At 37.8% G+C, this 20,365-nt stretch overlaps 1 protein-coding gene across 1 annotated transcript in view; it reads left to right on the top strand.

Moving 5' to 3' along the window:
- Positions 1-1,223: 1,223 nt before the first annotated feature.
- The window catches only part of LRRC2 (leucine rich repeat containing 2), a 97,572-nt gene continuing 78,430 nt past the window's right edge, over positions 1,224-20,365 (top strand). Inside the window, exons 1-2 of the mRNA XM_034410062.3 lie at positions 1,224-1,346; positions 12,957-13,101. Coding sequence (XP_034265953.1) covers positions 12,977-13,101 — 125 coding nt within the window. The 5' untranslated portion in view covers positions 1,224-1,346; positions 12,957-12,976. The remainder of the gene's footprint in view (positions 1,347-12,956; positions 13,102-20,365) is intronic.

Genomic DNA, 20,365 nt, shown 5'->3' with positions numbered 1-20,365 from the left:
ATTTCTATTGCCCTAGTGGGACTATTTCTCTAGTGCAGAAAAGAGACATGGGGACCTAATTAGGATTACAATTACAATGGCACTGAAAGCTACAACAACACTGAAAAAAGTGACTTATGACTATTTTTCACAGTTATGACTGTCGAAGCATTCCCATGATCATGTGCTCAAAATCTGGACACTTGGCAATTGGCTAATGTTTATGACAGTTGCACTATCCTGGGGTCATGTGATCACCTTTTGCGATCTTCTGACAAGCAAAGTCAACGGGGAACCCAAATTCACGTAACAACTAATTTAACAACTGCAATGATACAATTGACAACTGTGGCAAGAAAGGTTGCAAAATGGGGCAAACCTCATTTGACAACTACGTCACTTAGCCACAGAATGCTTGGGCTCAGTTGTGGTTATAAATTGAGGACTACCTGTACGTTGAGGTGAGAGAAAATGACTGGTTCAACATCACCTACTGAGATTCCATAGCTGAGGTTGGACTTGAACCCAAGCCTCCCAGCTTCAATTCAACACTGTAACCACACTGGTTCTGTGTAGTAAAAGCAAAATGGCCTCTCTTTTTCCCTTTTACCGATCATTGATCTATAAGCAAACCAAAAGGGAACCTTCTCCAGCTGCCTTCCGTTGCAGCCTTAGTAAATTGTTTACTTGAACAGACCTTTAACCACATGGATTCCTGGCACTTCTTCTCCACATACATTGCAATGCAATTACCTCAGAGATGAAGTTCTGCCAGGAAAGACCAGCTGGATCTGTTCCTTCAAAGATCTTTGAGACTATATCAGGAAGGTCAGAAGGTCAATCTTTCTCTTAAAACATGCGCCTGCCTCGCTGGAGTGTCTTGTAGATGGGGATTTGGGCTCTGCAATATCCCTCCTGTCAGTCAATATATTATTCCTAAAGTAAACAGCCTGTTTTCTCTTTTCTGCCATATCTAAAGAGTACCATATCTAGTGCTTCCAAATAATTTTAAATTATGTTTGATTTGTAGGTCAGACTAGTGTTATTTCTATAGCTCTAGTGGAAGTATGAGGCTTATCATATTAAAAGTACTGTTCTGTTCTCCAAGTGAAGCTGAGGAGCGTTGATATTCTGTCATGCCATTCTATGTCCGTGGCTGCTTTCAAGCCACAGATCAAGTTAGCACATTACAAATATAGAACATTAGCAAATCTGGAAAGCAACGTTAGCATCCTGGCAAGTTTAAACAAATAGAAATATTGAACTGACCGACAGCTATGTTTCGGTAAACAACCGCAGAGTTTTCCAACATACTTACTGCATAGGTGCATTGAGGAGCTGTGCACAAAAGTGATCCTTAGGTGCAGGTAAGTACTTGTCGGGATAATGACTGAAAATAGGAAACTTGAAATCTGTAGGAATCATATATGAAATTTTTAATTGATGTTAGATCTGGTTGGCTCCTGCCAAAATGTAGATGTGTTTGGGTGCAAGGAAAAAGAGGAGAAACAACACAAATACCTTAACATCACTCAGACTATTATGAATTTTGAAGCATGAGACGTTTCTGATGCATAGCTTAAAAGGCTCATGCTATTCAACAGTTTCATCTGAGAGTAAGTAAAAATTGTTGCTACTAATTCTGCAGTTTCCTGTCAAGTAACAAAGATGATACTGCTGTATCTCTTAGGTACCTAAATTGGAGCAACAAAGATTTATTGTAAAAAAAAAAAAATGGTTTGAAAGAAGGACTTTTATCTTTGTGTGTTAGAATGTTGAGGGATATTTAACAGGTTATGGAATATCTGCTTCTCAGGACTATATCAACCAAATATTTGTACATGAAAGAAAAAATAAAAACCTTTACAAAACATTGTATGAGATCACCAAATTATCAGCTGGTTCCTTTCACTTATAAATGTTAGTTGAAAACATGTACTAAACTTTCATGATATTAAGACTGGAGAGAGACATGGGGCTTAATGGCTATTAAGATGAGCATATCTTGTGAATACCAGTTGCTGGAATATAACAATAGCGTTATTGACCTCAGTGTATATATATTTCATATTGGCATCTTCTTGGTCAGAATGAGAAGCAGGACAACAGATTAGCAGGACAAATCTTTGATCTGATCCACCGTAATGTGTTTGCAGTACGGTAGTTTCTTTCCCCCTTTATACAAAATGAATATGAAAAATAATGATTGTTTCTTGTGTTACACAATGTTTTTCTTGTTTCACATACTGTTGAATTAGTTCCAGATGTGCAGATTTTTCTATTGATTCAAAGTTTTGTTTGAAAAAAAATTGATGTGGGAGAGATGGGAAGGATCATGCAGTCATATGTGAAACTGTTATTAACATCTGCTGCTTGCAATTACTGCAAGTTCAAATCTCACCAGGCTCAAGGTTGACTCAGCCTTCCATCCTTCCGAGGTTGGTAAAATGAGGACCCAGATTGTTGGGGGCAATAAGCTGACTTTGTATAAATATACAAAAGTATGAAGGCTATTGCTTAACACATTGTAAGCCGCCCTGAGTCTCCGGAGAAGGGCGGCATATAAATTAAAGCAAATAAATAAAAAATAAAAATAAATAAAAAAATTAAAGCTGTGATATACAGTATGACGTCAAAACTCACAAAAGCTTTTTCCTAACAAAATTGCATTTTCAGCACCTACAATGTGCTGTGCCAGCTCTGAACCTTTAACACATTTGGAAGGCCCTGTTAAACTGTCTGCAGGACTAAGAGCTATTATAGTCTATGTTGGGACAAATGGCATCAGAGAAAATATTCAGAAACAAATACGAACATCTGTATTCAAGACTGAACTTGACTGGAACAAGCTTAGCCTCAGCCTAAGGCATTTGAAGCAAATAGTCCAAGGGGGTGACTACTATTTGATTATAACTCTGGGAAGTATGTTTGCTTATTGTAACCAGTATCATTATAAGGCTGATGCTGGGATATGCTGGCAAGTTGCACTTCCCCAACATCATCATGAGCTGTGGTGGCGCAGTGGTTAGAGTGCAGTACTACAGGCTACTTCTGCTGCCTGCCGGCTGCCTGCAATTTGGCAGTTCAAATCTCACCAGGCTCAAGGTTGACCCATCCTTCCATCCTTCCGAGGTTGGTAAAATGAGGACCCAGATTGTTGGGGGCAATATGCTGACTCTGTAAACCACTTAGACAGGGTTATAAAGCACTGTAAAGCAGTATATAAGTCTAAGTGCTATTGCTATTGCTATCAGTCTTTGTTACAAGGCAAAGAACCACTCTGCCTTGAGAAGGCAGGAGGCAATGGTAGCCAAAGTTATGGGCTATGTGCCTCACCTTCCTTGTACCACAATCTCTTAAACTGGTGAGGGTGAAGAATCTTCCCTCAGAATCAGCAACTGGAACTGAATCGTGTACTTAATTTTTCAAGTCTTAATAGATGAGCTAGGTTTTATTGTGCACTAGATTCTTTTTTATATTCTCTGTTGTGAAGTTATGGGTTTCCTTCTCATGCCAAAAGCTGAACCCCAACCAGTCGTAGAGTGGAACATGTTTTCTGTAGGTTTCCCATTCCCATGCTTATAGGAAGAAGTCTAGTGCAGGGGTGTGGAACTATGGCAACTTTATGACCTGTGGACTTCAATTCCCAGAATTCCCCAGCCAGCCAAGCTGAAGAGCAGAAACATGCAGCCTGTACATGGGTCCCAGCCTATTTTAACTTTCCAGTCTGTCTGCATCCATTCTTTTGCCACAGGAACAAGGAAACTCAGAATTAAATAGGTAAACATGCCAGCATGTCAAGCAGGTGTTTTATTCTTTGTAGTTTCATAATATCTTACCAGAAATGAGACTGGCGCTTTCTGTCTTACTTCTGCTCCAATGAAGCATAACCACGGTTGTTTGCCAGAGGATGCTTGCTTGGCCTGTTCTGTAGTTTTTAATCTGACACTTGTCACATGCTGCATCGTGACAATTTCAGAAGAGCCAGCTGGCTTTCAGAAAGCTTCAACTTCTGACCTGGCTGCTTGCTCTAATCAAGTGTTTACTTGAGTATAGGCCAAGCTGCTCTCAGGTTATACATATTGGTATTAAACTTTGCTCAATAAAATTAAATATTTAATAAAATTAAAATTCTTCAGTTATCTCGCAGAAGGCAGAATCCATTTGCAGAAGATGATTGCCAGTTCATGGAAAAGAAAAAGGGGTGGGAATCTGTCATTTTACATCCCTCAGCCCAGTGGCAAAGATATTACAGTAATGCTGAAAGAGCAAGAGGGATACAAGAAAGCCTCTCATATCAACCACTGTTTAATCCATAATTAAAGATATTAATTAGCATCTCTGTGAGGAGTTTAGACTTGACAGTACAAAGACTGCAGCTCTCAAGTGAACCTTAATGACGAGATAATTTTCCTTCATGAATCCTGAAATATCTCGCTGGAAATTTGGCATTAGTGGCACTGATGCTTAGCATCTCACAAGGGACTGCAAGCTGTGGATAAAGTTAGGAATTAATTCTGTATCTCCTCTTTGCCTTTCATTCTGCCTGCTCTTTGTCTTGAGATTGCTAATCTCAGGCTCTTTGTTACCAAGATCTGCATGTATCTACTTATGCACACACACATGCACACACATTCACTCTCTTTTTCACACACAGAGACACACACAAACACATATATACAAGTGCCTACAGAGATCCTAGTGCCCACAGATTTACTTCCTGATAGGATGTAGCTGGTTTTGCCTATCTTTTGCCTATTTCTTTAAATAAATAACTTTTTTCTGTGATCAATCTACTTCACTAATCCTTAGACTACTTAGACTAGTCAAATTCAAGGCCATATTAATGCTAATACCAATGAATATTTATTTCCTTACTTTTGGAGGTGCAGTGCCATGTTTCCATCTGCTGAGAAGACTTGGGTTTTAATGTGTGATAATCTAGAACAGCACTTTATTAGAGTTATAATTATGCTAAATTAGACTTGGAAGTTCAACTTTGAGAAAGTTAATCGTGTACAAAAGTTTCATTATTCAAAAAGAACACCAGCCTCTGAATCAAAGGATGTTGAATTAACTATGTGGGCTTCCTACTGTATTAATAAATTGTGGAAAATATGCGGACTGCAAAAAGCTTACAAAAAAAAAAAAAAAGGAATAATATCAGGACCAATCAGTATAATACATATTCTGTTTCTGAAGTCCTTAACAGCACATCATCCTGGGAATAGAAATATTTCTGATGTGACACCTGGTAGCTGTCTGTTGAATAAAACACCATTTTAAATTGAGCAATTATGAAAATGGTAGCAGCTCCTTTGAAAATGTGTATATTCTCTGGTTTTCATAAGCTTTAAGAAGCAGAAAAGGGTTTTGCAAAAGCAATGAATTTCACAGTTGATGCACTGACTCATTTCTTGCATAAATCTGTTGAAACTCTTAAAGGAATAAATCTAGCTCATTGTGTTAAACATGAGAGCATTGACTGAGGCTTGGTAAATTTTTCATGTGTAAACAGGCATTACTAAAGCTAAAATTACCCCTTACTATAAACTCCACATACAGACCTTTGTCATTCATGATGCCATTGTAGTTTCCTTTTCTCTGTTTTTTACAGTCTTAGACCCTATCTTTTCAGTTTGGAATCTTTGCTTTCTTTGTAGATATTGTGAATAGACCCAGTTTCATAATCTTTCATGACAAATAAATTACAGAGACATACAATACTACAATCAGGCATTACCTAAGAGAAATACGCCATGACCTAAACAGATGTTCTCTAAAAAAGTGATATTTGCCAACAAGCTTTGCATGGCTATACTTTAAGCTACATAGAGACTATAGTTAATTGTTCTTCCATTCAAAATGCAAATGGTAGAAAAAAAAATCCAAAAGGAAGGAAAAATATATTCCTGGCTTACTAACAATTCCTTCCATACCACAACAAGCTAGACAAAAAGGATCCATCCAGATGTTCTTGTACTTGTTTTACTTGTACATACAAGTAAAACAAGATCTTCCTTTGCTAAAAGAGACCTGGTTGATTATTTATGAGCTGCTAATGAAAATGATAAATTATAAAACAGTCAGAGGGCAGTTGATAGAACAGAACACAAAATAAAGGACCTACAACAGGAAGCTAGCCTGCCCATAACTTCCTTTACACCAATAAGAATGCAAATGCTTAGGCACGCAGAAGAATTGCTCAGTGTTATGGGCATGCCCTTCTATTTTTTCACATTGTAGTGTAATAATTTCTCTTTAGGAAGTGATGTATGATTATTTTTCTTTAGGAAGTTTCTGTATATCTCTGCTATATCTCTTTAGGAAGTCTCTGTTATATGGACACCATTCTCATAAAACACAAAGCTGATAAAAAAAAAAAAAAACTCCAGCAAAGGAAGTAGTAAGAATGTCCTCTTAACTGAAGTATGACAAAATCCATGGTCTGAGTACATGTATTCAAAAAAAGTCTACATTATCCCCAGCCAATGGCACTTCAGAAGAAGCACAATTTTATTTCAGAACAATTTTTTTATTGTAAAAATATCCTTTATGTCTGTAACTATGATCATTCCTCTGTGATCCTTCTCTAGCTATAATAATAATAAGCTATAATAAGGAAATGATCAAACAAAAGAGACATTGTGATAAACAATGTCATACATAGGAGGTTCTAGCATGCTTAGAGTCAGCCTGGATATTGATTCCAGTTGTTGATGTGCTGTATCATTTTTTCTTAATGCTTTGTGAAAGTATCAGCTTTGTGTTGACTTTCCTATTATAAGGGAAATATATCTGAATCTGCAGTGCAACTTTAGAGAAGTGTCAGGCTATCTGCCATTGTTGTGGCCTGCCAGTGGCCAGCGGACCTGGCAGCAGACTCAGACAGTGAAGAAGTTGGGGAGGAACATGGGCCAGTCCTGGAGTCTGGGGAAGGCTCTGATGAATGCTCTCTGTCGGAGGCAGAGATGGGGCCAGGGCCATCCGACAGTTATCAGCTACCTTCAGAGTCGGAGATAAGTGGGGAAGAAGAACAGCTGGAGCCTGTTCCCGATGTGCGCATGTACAGAGCTGTCAGGAGATGGGAACAATTAAGGAACAGGGGTCGACTTGGGAGCAAAGGCACAAGGGGACGCTGAATGGCCCCTCCCATAGGGAATAAATAGGAGCAAAAGAGGAGTAGTGTTTGCAGGAGACAATTAGTTTGCTTGTTAGTGTGAAGATTTGCTTACCTGAGTTCGTACCCCACAGAGACACCTTGCCAAATATTTCATTGTACAGTGTTGCACTTGGAAACTATTGGCCTGGCAACTATCCAAGGACTGATAAGGTCTGTTGTTGCAATTCACCCTTGAAAGACTGTTTGCCGGGACTTTGCTGGATGCGAATGCTAGGAATTCACATTAGCCAAATAAAAAGGGTTTTTTCCAGGACAAGGAGTCTGTTTTGTGATTTGGTGAAGCCTAGGTCAGAACAGCCATTTCCGTTACAATGACTTCTTTAGGTAGTCATTGTATTGAAAAGCATATCCCTGTTCTTTTGGAAATAACACTCAAACAGTTTAAAAACAGAAAATCCACTTTACTTATCTGAAAAATGGCCCTGAATTTGACTTCCATCCTCCAAATGATCAGCCACAGGCTGCATATTTCAGATCCTACCTACCAAAAATTTCACCTAACAGATTCAGGAAGCAGATCACAGCAGGGGTGAAATCCAGCACGTATGGATAGATTCTGGAGAACTGGTAGTGGAAATTTTGAGTGGTTCGGAGAACTGGCAAATATCGCCTCTGACTGGCTCCAGAGTGGAGTGGGAATGGAGATTTTGCAATATCCTTCCCCCAGGAGTGGGGTGGGAATGGAGATTTTGCAGTATCCTTCCCCTGCCATGCCCACCAAACCACACCCATCAAGCCATACCATACCCACCAAGCCACGCCTATAGAACTGGTAGTAAAAAAATTTGAATTTTACCCCTGGATCACAGCCTCACTACCTTCTGGAACAGCATCTTCCCAGACAAATGCATGGTTCCCATTTAGGCTGTGTTTAAAAGGTTTTTGATAGCTGGCTTTTTCCCATGGAACTTTGTTTTAAGGTGTCTCATAGGCCTGTTATGGTTAGGTTTGTGTGTGTGTGGAGAGCTGTTACCTGGAATCTTTCCTCTTCTGGATATACATCGTTCTGTTCTTTGCTTGACTGATTCTTAAGTTTTTAATGTTATTTGCTACCCAAAGTCTTTATGGAGTTGGTCAATTTTTTAAATTTAATAAATACCAGTTGAGGGGAAAAAGGTTGCTCATTTTAGTGTCTTCTTAGGATACTTCAAAATATATTTCCCCCTTATTTTTCTAGTTACATATTATACCACTGCATAATATTTTGCTTGCATGCATGTCTAGAATAATAAATTGCCAATTGTCTCTTGCTGGGAGCTGACACCTTGTCAATAAACAATCTCTGCAAATATTAGGCATAATGCTGTAATGTGTTTATCCCTTTATGATATTGTTATGAGCTCATAGATACTTTATACTATAACAAGCATAAAATAAACAATGAAAGCATAAGTAAATATTACTATTTCTGAAGCGCATGCTATTACAGTATATTTGAAGTAACATGCAACTTAGTATAGGTACTAATTGAGGGGGTTATAGAATAGCCATAAAACAGGGGTGAAATCCAGCAGGTTCTGACAGGTTCTGGAGAACTGGTAGCGGAAATTTTGAGTAGTTCAGAGAACTGGCAAATACCACCTCTGGGTGGCCCCAGAGTGGGGTGGGAATGGAGATTTTGCAATCTCCTTCTCCCAGGAGTGGGGAGGGAATGGGGTTTTTGCAGTATCTTTCCCCTGGAGTGGGGTAGAAATGGAGGTTTTGCAGTATCCTTCCCCTGCCACGCCCATCAAGCCACACCACACCCACCATGCTATGCCCACAGAACCGGTAGTAAAAAAAAATTGGATTTCACCACTGCCATAAATATGACAAGTGTGAAATATAACTTATGGTATGTCTATGGAGATTCTCAGTCATCCAGGTTTCTGGTTGTCCCAAAGGTGCTTTTTTTCAAGGGGCAACTGGACTTTCTGGTTTTTCTTTGAAGATATTCTGCTCCTCATCCAAGAAGAACTAAAGAAGCTTCTTGGATGAAAAGTGAAACGTCTTCAAAGAAAAACCAGAAAGTTCAGTTGCCTCTTGAAAAAGCACCTTTGGGATTTCTTATGGTAATTTTAGCCTATCTTTTGGAATATGGAGAAAAAAATCCCATTTATTTTTAATTATCTCTTATTATGGGCCCTATCATTAACCAGACTGAAGCAGTAGCTTCCATTAGCAAATGCTTGGAAGTGGAGAGCAACTATAACAACCTGTTGTGCTTCATGGCTGTAGTGCCCTATATTTCCTAAATTAGCTTTTTATTTTTGGGATGTAATTTATTATTTATTTATTTATTGGATTTATATGCCGCCCTTCTCCCGAAGGACTCGGGGCGGCTCACAACAATAAGAAAGAGAAAATACAAAAGTTAAAAGACAAATTAAAACAGAGTATCCAATAAATAAAGTTAAACGTGGGAATACCAATTCAAATTTAAGATTTAAGAATATATAAATTCTTAATGAAGGGTGCTGGTCTGCAAACAGTATTGAAATATGCTGCCAGCCCACTTAGATTTAAGGGGAGGGAGGGCCCTTTGTTTCAAGCAACAATATATGTTTAAGATATATCAATGTATCTTTAAAAAAAAAAAACAATATCCCAGACCATACAATTCTTAAAATGGCTAATAATGATTAAAACAATAAAATATCAATTGAAACAATCATAATCAGGAAAACGAGATACCTTCTCAACACAGCAAAGGGAAAATAAACAAAAGGGGAGAGGTACCCTTAAAATCAATAGCACAAATTTTACCATGGATTGGAGAGAATAGATTCGGATTACACATCCTACGAAGACAAAGCTACTGTTATATACTGAAGTTCCCCGTGTTGTCTCTGGACAGGGTTGTACTTCCTGTGAAGGAACCGTTCCAGTCTGCTGGATCAGTAGGGAGGCAATGCTCAGGGGGACCTTGGCCCAGCTTAATTGGGGCATCAAATTGTGACCTTACTTGGAGTGGAAGGCTCTGACTATGGTGGCTTGCTCTCTTCGCTTGTTTATACTATAGCAATGCACTCTATATGGAACATCTTTAGAAGACCATCCAGAAGTTTCAATTGGTACAAAACATGATGGTCCAGGTGTTAATGGGTGATGGCCAGTAGGTTCATGTCACACCGATTTTGTGATCCCTATACAGGCTTCCTGTTAGCTTGCAGGTGCAATTTCAAGTCTTTATCCCTTATTATGTGTAGGATCACATCTCTCAATTGGAGTTGGTCTGATCATTGTGATCTTTTAGGAGAAGCAGCAAGCTGTTTCCCATTTCTGGGAGGTAAGGAATCCTGAAGCCCATAGATGATGCTTTCCTATTTCAAAGCTGTCTCTTTGGAATGGCCTCCCAGGGAGGTTCATTTGCTTCTGTCTTTCAGAAATAGCTGAACACTGAACTTTTCAGGAAGGCATTTGGAGGTTATTGCCATGATCTGCTGTGAAATCTGTATATATTTTATTTTTAAGTGTTTATGATTATGGTATTGTTGTTATTTGTGAGTCACTGAGAGTTTATTACGATTGTAGTGAGATATAAATCTGATATAAAGAAGGAGCAAAATGTCTTGCAAAGCAGAAAGCTTTTAACTGCTCTTGTAGAAAGGTTGGTCATAGATTAGAATTATTTATAACAATAAGAAAGGCTGTGAAAATCAGATGGGATAGAATGTGGAAAGATAATAAGATATGGAAAAGCAACAAAATATTTAGTAGAAAAAATGAAGATGAGCAAGACACTTTTTAATCCTGCATTCAAAAGTTCTACACATCCCAGAAGAATAACTTCAAAGAAAAAACTATTCATTCTGTGCTGTCCAACATACTGAACCAATATTCAGAAAGTGAACAATGTCTTTAAAATGTGAACATAGTCAGAATGACTAAAATCCCCCATCCATGAATATATCTAATCTTTAAGAAAATGAAGGGGGAAAGGATGATTTGTCTTTCATTGGATTGACAATTCCTGACTCTCTATTTAACTTTAATAAAGATAAGATCTAATGAAATTTCAAGATATGCAAAAAAAAAAAAAAAAAAAAAAATCTGGGTTGAAGCAATTATTCTTGAAAGGCTTCCTGACTTCTGCGTAACATCAGAGTTCCTGCAAGCTGGCTTGGTGAATGATTTTATGAATGAGCAAGCATAACAAAAGCTAAGTCCAGATGTATTAGTTGTACTTCTTGATAGAAATCACATGGAAACAGTGACACTTTCAGCCATTGATTCTAAGCAATGGAAACAAATTCACTATTAGACTTCTACCACTGTTAGTGACATCTCTGGCTTGTCACTTTCAATATTGAAGTATGTCTCAGAGCTCTAATATGACACTCTATTGGAGGTCATGTCTTTGGACAAGATAGAAAGGCTGGATCTGTTGGTTGTAAAAGAGCTCACTGAGCCCTTTTCAAAAACAGAGATGTTATTAATCCCCTAGACAATTAAAACTGGAATTTTGCTACTGGTTTTCTCAACTGATGAGCATCAGCCTTTGAAAGCAATTAATTCAAATTTAAATCAGTAGTGACTAGAAAAATGTGTACAGATCTGGTAGATGTGTCTCTCCTGTGTAAATTAGAATGTGCATGCATTTTCTTCTCCAAGCAACCCCAAGTACAATTTTAGCAGTCTGCATACCATGAAGCAATTGTGTAAACCTGGAGAAAGATCCAACTGCTTTAATAGTGTGAAAAGAGTCACTCTTGCTACTTATGGATGGATGTAACTGCATATATTATCTTTTCAGTCGTCAATCAAATAGGAATCGGTTTCCAATGCATTACTTGCAGACAGTGCTTATGTAGAAGAAAGTTATATACACTTCAAACATCTTGCGCCCCAATGTATACATTGCAAGTAGAATACACGTATCACTTCATCTCATGAATTGAAACATACAACTTTACTTTGTTGTCAATCATTTTGGAGTTTTTAATATAAGTAATCCCCAACTAACATGATACTGTGTTTCCCTGAAAATAAGACCCCAATCGGGCTTTTGAGCGCATGCACTAAAATAAGCCTTCCCCGAAAATAATCCCTCCCTGAATATATTTAAATGCTTGCGCAGCTGGTCCCCGCCATTTCCTCTGGTTAGGATTAGAAAAGCAGAGCTGGAAATCAGGTAAGATGGCAAGAGGAGTACCTCTTGCTCATGTGCCCCAAAATAATAAGACCTCCCCGAAAATAAGGCCAAGCGCTTATTTCGGGGTTCAAAAAAATATAAGACAGGGTCTTATTTTCGGGGAAACACAGTAGTTAGAGATTATGTAGCTTGGACTCCAACACATGAATGCCAATGTATCAGATTCTGCCTTACACCAGTTACTATAATATTTACTATCAATCCTGATTAACTCCAGTTAAAGTTTATGGCTCTCTAAGATCATCCATATTATTTTAGCATCTAAGCTACAAAATAAAAACCCATGACAGGCAAATCTCCCAGGTTGAAAAAATTGAATACATAAACTAAAATTATTACCAATTTCACACTCTTTGATGATGACCAAATCAATTGCCTTATATGTCTGAATCCAAGTTACAGTTGGTTCATAAATTAAGCTGCCTCTCCTCATGCGTAGGATGATAAATAACATTTAATGGATAAATCAATTCAGGCACTTGTAGGATTGAAAAAAAAAGATAACTATGCATTTTAAAACAATGTACACTGTATGACATGGAGTCTGCTAGTTTTTGTTTGTTATTTTATTTACTTAAATAAAATGGTTTTCTTAGTATTAAATAAGATATTCCTGTTCCTTATCATGACACTTTTCAAATAAAACTATTTTTTTTCCAGATAATCTTAATGCCAGCATTATGGGACATCAGGTGATAATATTTGACTTTTCAGCCATAAGAGGTTTATGGGAGATTCGAGTGAAGAAGCACAAAGAAAAACAGAAACAGGAAAAAGAACGAATAGCTCACAGCGCATTAGAGAAGTAAGGAAATATTTCCTATATTATTGTTTCAATGTTATCATTACTGTTTCATTATAAATTAAGCCATTGTACACCACAGCCACCAATAGCTGGCATTTATTTATTTATATTTCTTATATGACTGTTTATCTCAGCATAGTCCGTAACTAATAGTCTAACTAATAACTAATAGTCCGTATTTGATTATAATTTTTTATTTTGGGAGGATGGGATTCACATAATTGTATTGACCATTGCTATTTTCATTTGCTATTTTTCATCTGCTTACACTGTTCCGTGATCAAGCTGTTTCAGAGATGAATCTCATTTGTTCTCTCTGCATTATTAATGGTTATAACTATTATTGGAATGCTTATAAACAAATGGGTACAATCATGCCAAATAACCATTTATCATGAAAACATGATCCCAAGCAACACTTACAGGAACTCAAAAAGAAGATTGATGGGCCAGAGTGAAGGTACAACTGCAGGATTGAATATCCTACAGCCTGAGATCTTTTGAAAAGATCCTTTTGTTGGGCTTCTTTTGGAAGAATATTTAGATATTTATCACGTGTGAGGGGAATTTCTCTTGTCTTGATTTCATTTTGCAGAATGGAGTACAACCAACTCACACACCACTCTAGTGCCAAATGTGACCCTCAACCAAGGAAGAGTTGCACCTTCCTAGCTTAACTCAGGAAAGCACCAAGGAAAAGAGCATGATAAAAAAGGTTGAAAGGGTATTTTGTAAATTGAATAACATAATTCTCCATAATAAGGGTTTGGGCTTAAGTAGCACTGTGCATGGGATATGCATGTGAACTTAAAAAGTACTCATTCAAGTAGCTTTTAAAGAGCTTACAGAGTCCCGAAGGTATTGTTAATGGGGCAGGAATTCACTATGTTGTAAAAAAACAGTCTCGTTAATGAGGTCTGCAACTCTTAAGATAGTTGCAATGTGCTGAAGAAGCCCGTTATATTACATGTTTATGACAATTTACTTTTAATTGTGTGAGAATTCTCTCTCCCACAAATAAAGTTGCTTTGGAGATGCATAATGCATATCATATTAGCTGTACTGTAGGCCTGATTATGTTAGAATTGGATATTAGGCACAGCAAATCAAGGGTCATCCATATCGTGTCTGAGATCCCAGTAGTTTTCCACAGGGGTCCAGAGGGAACCATGAAAAGCAACATCATCAATTCATTTATGATTATGAAATGAAATGTAAAACTTAACTTTCATATTCTGTTAAGAGGAAACACGTAATTGGTAATTTGTTTGACTTGAAAATGATTCTACCCTAAGGAAATCACTGCTATAGTTGCATGTGTGCATTGTCTGTTTATCTTAACACTAGTACAATACTTCTAAATTGTTCTCCTTAAGAATAGTTGAAATCCTCCTCCTCCTCATTTTTCTTCAGGGAAAATCAGTATTGATTTGTAGTTAGAACTAGTTCAACACAGAAGCCTAGTTCACAACATGCTAAGACATGTGGCATATTTGCCTATGGATAGTGAGTTATATGTATATAGCTTCCATACTTTGAAAATCTTAGCTTATAGCTTTTCATTGGGGGAAACCAACCAATTTTGATTCATTTAAAACAACTTACACTTTGTGTGAATCAGATCATCTTGAGCCCATCTTCTAAAAAGATACCATTTCACAAACTTGATTGGGAAGTCCTCTTCTGCTGTTCCATGAAACTATTTCTGAAGTTCTAGCAGTTGGAGAGAAACCAACCAGGGACTTACTTCACCTTAGATAGCTTGGAATAGACCAACAACATATTTTCAAGATGGATCAGAACAGTCATGAATTATAGTGAAGCTAACATCCTTTGCCTTCGCTTAAGGAATCATACAGAATCAATAGCATTTCCATATACTTGTATAGATCAGGGGCCGCATGTGCTCTGGAGCTGCATGTGGCTCTTTCATCCTTCTGCTGCGGCTCCACAATTGATAGGGCTTTCGGTTAGAACTGGTAGAGAAAAAAGGATGCAGCGCTAGGAGGAGACTCTATGGTGGGGGAACCGGACTTCCAGTCAGCAGAGGAAAAAGGACGCAGCACTAGGAGGAGACTATGATGGGGGAACCAGACTTCTGGTCAGCTCCAGAATTGAATGGGGGTTTCTGGTTAGGACCTTTGGCTCTTTGAGTGTTTAAGATTGCTGACCTCTGGTATAGATGAAATGGAGATGTAGTAGTGAACACAGATAGGTCCAGAATACTTCTATGTGCTGATTTTGGGCTACTTGGCTGGTACAATTTTTAGATTTTTTTCCCCTGAAGTTATTGTTATCCTTATTATCTTTCCCCCAAACTTGGACATGTTCTTGCTTACAGAAATGGTTTATGAAATGGCCAGCAGTGAATTGGATAGTATTTTTCTTGGCCAGAAGTCTGCATCAATATTTTTGGTTGGGGATGATGACCTAGTAGCCCAAATGGTGATAACATTTTGATCTTGTAATAGGCAGTAACTCAAAGACTTTTTTATGACTAATGGTTGAATAAGTTATTTTGAATAGTATGGAGAACTGGCAAATACCACCTCTGGCTGGCCCCAGAATGGGGTGGGAATGGAGATTTTGCAATATTCTTCCCCCAGGAATGGGGAGGGAATGGAGAATTTTGTAGTATTCTTCCCCTGGAGTGGGGTGGGAATGGAGATTTTGCAGTATCCTTCCCCTGCCACATCCACCAAGCCACAGAACCGGTAGTTCTGTGATAGATAGATAGATAGATAGATAGATAGATAGATAGATAGATAGATAGATTATAGATAGATAGATAGATAGATAGATAGATTATAGATAGATAGATAGATAGATAGATAGATAGATAGAAAGAAAGAAAGAAAGAAAGAAAGAAAGAAAGAAAGAAAGAAAGAAAGAAACCCAGAGGCTTTTGTAGGATCAAAACCATTTTCTGTCTCAAAATAATGAAAGTGTTACTGTGTTGGCGTGGTGCAAGCTCCATCCTTTCATATGTCCATGTTATGTCACAATGCACATACTAATGGACCAGATTTTACAGAGTGATGCTGTTTTCATCATTTGCTTCCTTGATGCCCTCTGAAGTGAAGGTGTCTAACAGTGTTCTCTTTTTCTATGTGGCGTCCAAATGTTTGATCATTTGGGCTGGACTTTGAATATTTCCCTTGAAGAGTTTATTAGACAGTCTTAATTTGCAAAGCATTGCACTGATAACAGTTTTTAAGCTGGATAAATGTCCTGTCCCAGATGGCCCTGCAGCATTAACCTTGATTACTTTTGCCTTTTTCTGATTGCAGTCAAGCTGCTGCTGTCTAGAAATGTTACCAATACAGCCAATTTGTGGTTTCTCAATTTTTGCATGGAATTAAAAAAAAAAAGTATTAGCAGTTAGCATGGTCCAAACAAGAGCAAATGAAAGGAAGCTGATTAAAGGAAACAGTAGAAAATATAAAAATGTAAAATCAATTATACAATAGATGTGAAGCAGTATTTTAAATCATAATGTGATATATTATTGTCATGTTTATATTTTATGTCTGTTTTGAGGCATAGCCCTCAAAGATTGGCTTACCTAGCATGAAAATAAACACACCCTGAAAAACAGAATGTTAAGATTCGTGGTTGCAATTCTGTTTTACGATAAAATTGAAGGGAAATTTGTCATGCCAAAGAAAAATAATCCTTGTTTTAAACATAGTTCACAATGTATATAATTTTGAATATCTGTAAATGAATGCCAATTCAAAATTTCATATGTACCAATTATGTGGCTCTTGTAGTTGGCTAGTGATATGTTTTGCCTATCTCCCAATATGTTGTCAATTATTTCACTGATTTTTTAAGTGTAAACTTCTTTAGAGCACTGTGGTCATACACGTGTGGGTAATTGCAAAGCTGGCACATGATGCTCAGTATATTATTTTTCCAAAGTGGTAAATGTATATTGTGATGAGACATCCTCCCCCAATTCAAATTGCAATCCATATTCTTGTGCTATGCTTCCATCATTCCATTCTTGGTCAGGGCTGAAGGTTTTCCTGCTGGTTTGCACTTGCCTCCTGGAGTTTAAGCAGTGGTGAAATGTAAAATTTGTTACTACGGTTCTGTGGGCATGGCTTGGTGTGGGGAGGTAATATGACTGAGTGGGCATGGCCAACTTTTTTTTTTTTTACTTTTAAAACCATTTTTTCTACAACCTCTTCGGCTGAAGAGGTTGTAAAAAAAATGCTTTTAAAAGCCTCTGACGATCCCAGCTGACTTGCCTGATCGGCAGAGGCTTTATTTTCCTTTTAAAAACATTTTTTCTATAACCTCTTCGGCTGAAGAGGTTGTAGAAAAAATGCTTTTAAAAGCCTCTGATGATCCCAGCTGAGCTCCGTGATCATCAGTTTTTTTTTTTTACTTTTAAAAGCATTTTTTCGGCCAAAGAGGTTGTAGAAAAAATGCTTTTAAAAATAATTAAAAAAAGCCTCTGATGATTGAGCAGCTCAGCTGGGCAGGGGGGAGGAATTTTTGCTACTGGTTCTCCGAACCACCCGCCTCCATTGCTACCGTATCGCGCGATCCGGTCCAAACCGGGAGCATTTCACTTCTGAGTTTAAGGTATTATTGATGTACTTTGCAGATAAGGTAGACCGGGCCTCCACCTGAGAAAACAACATTTATTATTATTTTGTTAAATTATATAGCTAGCTATTTGTATAAGCACGGAAAACAAATAAAATGCAAGGAGCTACGAGAGAGAATGTCCCACAGTCATCAATGAATCTCCATATCTGACACTGGTTTTGAGTTTTCCTGCTCTTAGACTGACATCTTAACCAGTAGTGGGATTCAAATCCCATCACTATCGGTTTGCTCGTGGGTGCGTGGATGCTCGCACATGTGCAGAGATGTCCAGGCGAGTGGGTGGAGCCTCCAGCCGCCACTACTGGTTTGCCCAATCTGGGGCAAACCAGTAGCAACCCACCACTAATCTTAACCATTATATCACCTCACCTCTTTGCAGGGGATATTAATGATAGGTTTTACTTTAGCACTAAGAATAATTATCTCTTGTCATCTGCCCAGTAGTTACAGCTTCCTTTGTTTTGCAATTGGAGATAGAACAATATTTACTATTGTCTCTCCAGTCTCCATCATCAAGCCCATAACAGGTGATCCTAGAGAATTAGTAAGCATATTTGGGAAGAGAAATGACAAGTGATCTGATATTTGTCTGTAGCAGGTTCCTGGTTCCCTTGAAATGCATTGAATTACTCCTACGAAATCCAGGGCGTATGGTGAGATTAAGGAGTTGTGGGAATTGCTGTCCCAAATTTTTGAAAGATGCTATGTAATGTTAGCATCAGAACTGCACTAGCATACCAGCACTATATAAAATCTTAATTAAACGATGTATCTGCTTTGAAGATTCTGAAGTAATCTATTGAAGATTATCAGTGTTCATACTGTGTTTGATCTCCTTCAATAGATTAGTTCAAGGTCTTCAAAGCACAGATGAAACAAGAACATACCTGAGCACTAAAAAACACCTTTAGTCAACAAGGAGAATCACTGATAATGTGCTCTCTTTCTTTTTATATTCTGCTGTAAAGGAAGCTTTATAATCTAGAACACAAGGTCCATCATATAAAGAGCATGAGACAAGGTGAAAGTGATTCAGATGCATTTGGCACATATACACCCACAAATTATTAATTTGATTTGACATATTCCACAATTTGCTTATAACGCTTAAAAAATCCCACTTGTGATTTGGTTGCAAAACAAGCTTTTACAGCATTGGTTTATTCCATTGTTTGCTCATTAAAAAAAAAAAAATTAGCATTCTAATCAATTACATCTCAGGAAAGTATTGTTTGTTTTTACAAGATGTCAGTAGCAGCCAGACATTCTTGCCTCTTTTCATTTTGCATTGTGTATTGTTCTCCATTGTGCTTCATATTATTTGCTTAATTGCAAAGGAGAGTGAAAAGCTTTCTCTCCTTAACAACATGCAATTTGGAATGCTAATAAGTACCATCAGAAAAAGAGACATAGGACCAGTGGTGAAATCCAATTTCTTTTACTATCAGTTCTGTGGGCGTGATTTGGTGGGTGTGGTGTGGCTTGGTGGGCGTGGCTTGGTGGGCGTGGCAGTGGAAGGATACTGCAAAATCCCCATTCCCTCCCCACTCCTGGGGGAAGGATATTGCAAAATGTCCATTCCCACCCCACTCTGGGGCCAGCCAGAGGTGGTATTTGCTGGTTCTCTGAACTACTCAAAATTTCTGCTACTGGTACTCCAGAACATGTCAGAACCTGCTGGATTTCACCCCTGCATAGGACCAGGTCTGGTGCTATGCATCTTCTTCAATCATCTAAAGCCAAAGTCTTCAAACTTGGCAGCTTTAAGACTTGTGGACTTCAACTCCCAGAATTCTCCAGCTGCTGGAGAATTCTGGGAGTTGAAGTCCACAAGTTTTAAGGCTGCCAAGTTTGAAAACCTCTGATCTAAAGCAAGTGAAAATTAATGAGTGGTTAACAGCAAAGGAATTTGTAAGTAACCTAAGTGGATTAAGTGATTCTAATGTTTGGAATTTTGCTAATAGATTTGAGACATTGCAGCAAGAACCTCTCTCTAATATGTAGGATAATCTACAATACATCCCCTTTTATCATCTTTAAATCAGTATTTTTGAAATGAGAATTGATGTATCTATATGGGTATTGGATTCTCTAAAGAACATGCTGAAAAACTAGATAAAAACCATTCAAAAATGACAAAATGACCTTACAAGAACTCCATGAAAATATTTTGTGGATGAGCAATGCCTTTTAATTGTTGGAACTGTGACAGCTATGTTTGAGCAAATGGCAGTAATCTGTAGGAATGTAGATGAGCTGAAATAGGTATGTGAAGTTTTGGTAAGCCACATAATGAAGATCCGAACAAGCTCCCAAAGGTAAACATTCTAACATCCTGATTATTAACAAAAGAGCACTGAGCCCTTTGATTAAAATGTACCAAATCCCTGAAGGGGATGGGAGAAATTCCTACTTCTTACAACCAAACCAAATAGCATTAAACATCACTTTTATCAAGACAAAGGAAAGCGGCCATTTAAGGGACTCATTATTTACTTTCTAAGCAACTTCTGAATTGCAGAATATATTCATTTGAACTTAAGCAATTAAACAATTGGAGTGGTTGCCAAACTAGAAAAGGAGGAAAAGACTTTTGCTAATGATTGTATACAGTATGGGCTACAACCCTACTGAAGATAGG

Source organism: Pantherophis guttatus, chromosome 2, assembly GCF_059756535.1.
Source record: "Pantherophis guttatus breed Tessera chromosome 2, ASM5975653v1, whole genome shotgun sequence".
Lineage (NCBI taxonomy): Eukaryota > Metazoa > Chordata > Lepidosauria > Squamata > Colubridae > Pantherophis > Pantherophis guttatus.
The sequence above is the reverse complement of the archived record's forward strand: the minus strand, read 5'-3'. Positions and strand labels throughout refer to the sequence as shown.